This window comes from Pteropus alecto, unplaced genomic scaffold, assembly GCF_000325575.1.
Source record: "Pteropus alecto unplaced genomic scaffold, ASM32557v1 scaffold125, whole genome shotgun sequence".
Taxonomy (NCBI): domain Eukaryota; kingdom Metazoa; phylum Chordata; class Mammalia; order Chiroptera; family Pteropodidae; genus Pteropus; species Pteropus alecto.
In genome coordinates this window covers 5,044,661-5,048,396 of record NW_006436888.1, presented here as the reverse complement: position 1 = coordinate 5,048,396, position 3,736 = coordinate 5,044,661, and the positions used below count along the sequence as shown (strand labels likewise).

The 3,736-nt window shown below is 54.5% G+C and overlaps 1 protein-coding gene across 2 annotated transcripts in view; it reads left to right on the top strand.

Moving 5' to 3' along the window:
* Positions 1-3,206, top strand: part of UBIAD1 (UbiA prenyltransferase domain containing 1) — a 39,679-nt gene extending 36,473 nt beyond the window's left edge. The window contains exon 3 of one of the 2 annotated variants that reach the window (XM_015591291.2): positions 2,345-3,206. In XM_015591291.2, coding sequence (XP_015446777.1) covers positions 2,345-2,709 — 365 coding nt within the window. In that variant the 3' untranslated portion in view covers positions 2,710-3,206. The remainder of the gene's footprint in view (positions 1-2,344) is intronic. The other variant, XM_015591292.2, reaches the window with a different exon arrangement.
* The last annotated feature ends 530 nt before the right edge of the window (positions 3,207-3,736 follow it).

Genomic DNA, 3,736 nt, shown 5'->3' with positions numbered 1-3,736 from the left:
ATTGATTCTGGGAAGGGGAACTTACAGAGAAGGGTAGGCTGGGGTACAAGTGCCAGGCAGCCCTGCTTAGAATGCAGTCCTGTGGGAAGTTCTCTAGGGGCCTCTGGGGCCACCTGTCTCCAGGGGCACAGGACTCTAGGAAGACCCAAAGCAGAAATGGACTCAGATGGGGTGACCCTGGACCTAGGTTTGGGCCTTGCTGGGCTGGAACTTCGTGGAAGTGGGGGTTCTTGCCTGTGTTATCAAGAGTAGGGCATGGGGGCGTGTAACTCACAGGGACAAAGTTAGGGTGATGGAGGAGGTGTTGCTTGAACTGAGGCTCGAAAATGGGTTGGAGCGGGCACCTTCCGGATGTTAAACTTCATCCACGAGATCCAGGTGGGATGGGGCGGCCCAGCATGAGGTGAGATTCAGGCTTCTTCCAGCCTCTGTCCGTGCTGCAGAAGGTTTCTTATGAGCAAGCTGGGAGGGGCTGGGAGAGTAGCCTCTTCTTCCTCGGGGAACGCTCCCTCTCCCAGGGCCTCTGGACGGCAAATGTAGATTCCCTGCTCCCACTTGCTGCAAATGTCACACGCCCCCTCAGCCCCGGTGCTAAGATTGGAGGCGGACGTGGTATTCGCCCACCCCATGTTCCTGCCCTCCCCCACAGAGCTGGCCCTTTTTTCTAGACTCTCATTTTCAGCGCTAGAGAGTGTGTCACCCAGAATCTTCCAGGGACTCCCGAGCTCCAAGACCTCAGCTCGTCCCAGCCATTTGTCCAGCTTAAATGTAGGGTGAGCCCGTCCCCTCGCTCACTTGTTTCTGTGTCTCCACCAGAGAGACCTGAGCACCGAGGAGTCGGTGCCCACAACGCTAGTCGGGATGACAAACCTTTACAAGCGTGCGGTGTGGTTATTAATAACATCTCCAGGCTCCCAACGCCTCTTTAATTCCTCTGCTTAAACCACTCTGGGATCCATAACGCTTGCCCCTTAGCCTGTGGTTATTCTGCTCCCTTAATGGCCTTTTATGGAGGGACCTTATTGAAAGCTTTTCCCTAGCCTGAGTAAATCATGTCCTCTGGGCCATCCTTGCCTGCAATTTTATTAACTTCTTACGAGAAGTCGGAGGGACGGAGGGAGGCCAGTGTTTCCTCTGTGTTCTGTCCCACCCGGTCCCAGCACTGCCCTTTGGCTGGCTGGGGTCCTCAGAGGAGGCGGTGGCTGGGAATTCTGGAGATCAAGAATAGTTGGGGTGTCCCAGCCCAATGCCCCTCCTTTCTATGCTCTTATCTGTCAATCTTTCTAGGTGGGCGGGGCCCGTGAGACTTTCTTCCCACGCAAAGGGTTATAAAGCATCTTTATGACTGCAGCAAAAGGGATACAGCAAAAGGAGGCAAAGTGGGAGGGGCCCGAGTCTTGGTACAACTATACCAGGAAGGCTCTCAAAGGGGTTTCCAGCCGTAGGTGACCAGGGGCAGCGAGGTTTTGCAAATTCTATCTGGAGCCTAAAAAGGGCTCCAGAATCCCAGTGGGCAGTGTGTGAGGTTACTCAGTGGGTGGGTCATTGGAGGAGGGGCGTAGTAGTCCTACCCAGGAGGCAGAGTGAGCACCAGACCCAGAGTCAGGAGTTGGGCTCTTCCCGCCTCTGCGGAAGAGGGTCCAGGCCTGATGTCTGACCCGTGCCAGGGGAGAAAGCAAGCTCCCCCTCTGGCCAGCTCGGGGCTTGGAATGGAAGGCTGGTTCTGATGCCCTCGCCCTTCTCTGCTGAGTTCCTAGAAACAGTGGCTCACGGACGCTTACTGGGTGCCAGGCTCTGGGTCGAGGGCTCTTCACATGTGACCTCGTTTCATCATCACGACCCCCTACTTCTCCTAATGATTCTCTTCCGTCGCACCCCCATTCTCTATTTACTAGCATTGATCGAAAGTCGTGGTATTAATTGTTAACTCGACGCCTGTCTTCCCTGAGACTCTGAAGCATCCCCAGCATCTGCTTTATGACCTGGCACATAGGAGGTGCTCACTAAATATTTGTCGAATAAATGAAAAACGTAATCAAGTGAATAGGCTCAGAGAGGTAAGTCATTTTCTCAGGGTCACACGGCTTGTATCTGGTGGAGCTAGATTCACAGCCAGGTTATGGATGGCACAGTCTGAGCTCCTACCATGTGCTGGGAGCAGCCGGAGTTCCAGGCCCAGCCCAGGAGCCAAGAATAACCTGCAACCTGCTGCCTTCGCTCTCCCCTCTGCAAAATGGGTCGAACTTCTTAGTGGCGCTGGGAACAGAGCCAGATTCTCCCTGAGCTGGAGGCCTGGCCGCTGGGTTCCATTTCTGGTCCGAGGTCTCTGTCTTTTTGCCTCCAGGTAACGGAAGACATGTCTCCATGACCTGGCTGGAAGTGAGAGCAAGCCTCAAGATGGGGAGGCAGAAAGAGGAGGATACAGCCCCCAGATGGGCAGCTATGGAAATAAAGTTCACATGCCTCATTCCTGCCAGAGGAAACCGAAGAGGCCAAGTACATCTGCCAGTGCTGTCAGCTGGACCCGCAAAATACACCCTGAATCTGATGACTCTCTACCCCGCCCACCCCCATTCACCTCCCTTCACCTCACACTCGCTCCTACAACCCAAGCAGCTTCCTCCTCCAGGCTACTCTCCACCCAGCAGCCTCAGCGATTTTAAGAGAACGAACTTGCTTAAAACTTTCAATGGCTTCGATTCTACTTAACAAAAAAATCTGAAATGCTCTTCCCGTCCTGCACCTGATCTAGCCCTGCCTTCCATCTCCAACTTCTCATCCCATGACCCCTCAGCCCCGGCCGCCTCGCGGGCACTCTGCCTTTGTACTGCCAGGGCACCGTCCCCCTCCCCACCTTTGCCCCTGTAGAACTCTCTGCCTTCTCTTTCCTCAGATCTTCTCCGGGCTGACTGACTGCCTGCCTCTCATCATTCAGGTCTCGGCACAAATGTCACCTTCTGGGAGGGCTCTCTCCTGACCCCTCTGTCGAAAGCAGCCCCAGGCATTCTCTGTCTTCCGGGGCTGCATCACACTTAGCATTGTGAGTCTGAAATCTAAGATTACCTCATTGATTTGTAGCTTATTCATTTCATGTCTGTTTCCCCCACTGGAATGTCAGCTCCATGAGGGCAGGGACCTTGCCTGTTCGCAGCTCTGACCCTGGGGCCTCAACCAGTGAATGCCTCATAGTAGGTGCTCAATAAAAATTTGTCGAATGAATGAATGAACCTTTCACCTATAGAGAGACCCTCCCCTGGGGCATCCTTGCTAGGTGGCTCAACTCCCTCCTGCCCTAAGGCCTTGATATGCTAATATGGGAGGCAGGGAGGTAGGGAGGGAAGTGGGGTGAGAGCTCCCAGCCTGAGTGCTGCCCCTACCCAGTGAGATGGATGCATCTACAGGGAGTGGCTGCCCTGAGATTAATAAAAGCAGCAGCACATGCCAGGAGGTAGTAGGGAGGGAGGCGGCTACAATAGAGTAATGTCCTTCCCCCCGCAAGCTGGGCTCGACAGGAATGGGGAAACAGCATCATATTTTCTGGAAGACAGGAATGTCACTTTTTATTAGGGCTGGCTTGTAAATGGGTCTGCGGTTAATTCTCTGCCCTCCACGGAGTGGTCTGCCCCAGCTGGGTGGACCCTGAAAGCCAGGGAGGGGCAGAAGGATGTCCCGTTCCATCTCTGGCCTTGGCTGGCACAGCCCCCTCAGAGGCCACAGCTGAGAAGGGAACAGTCTG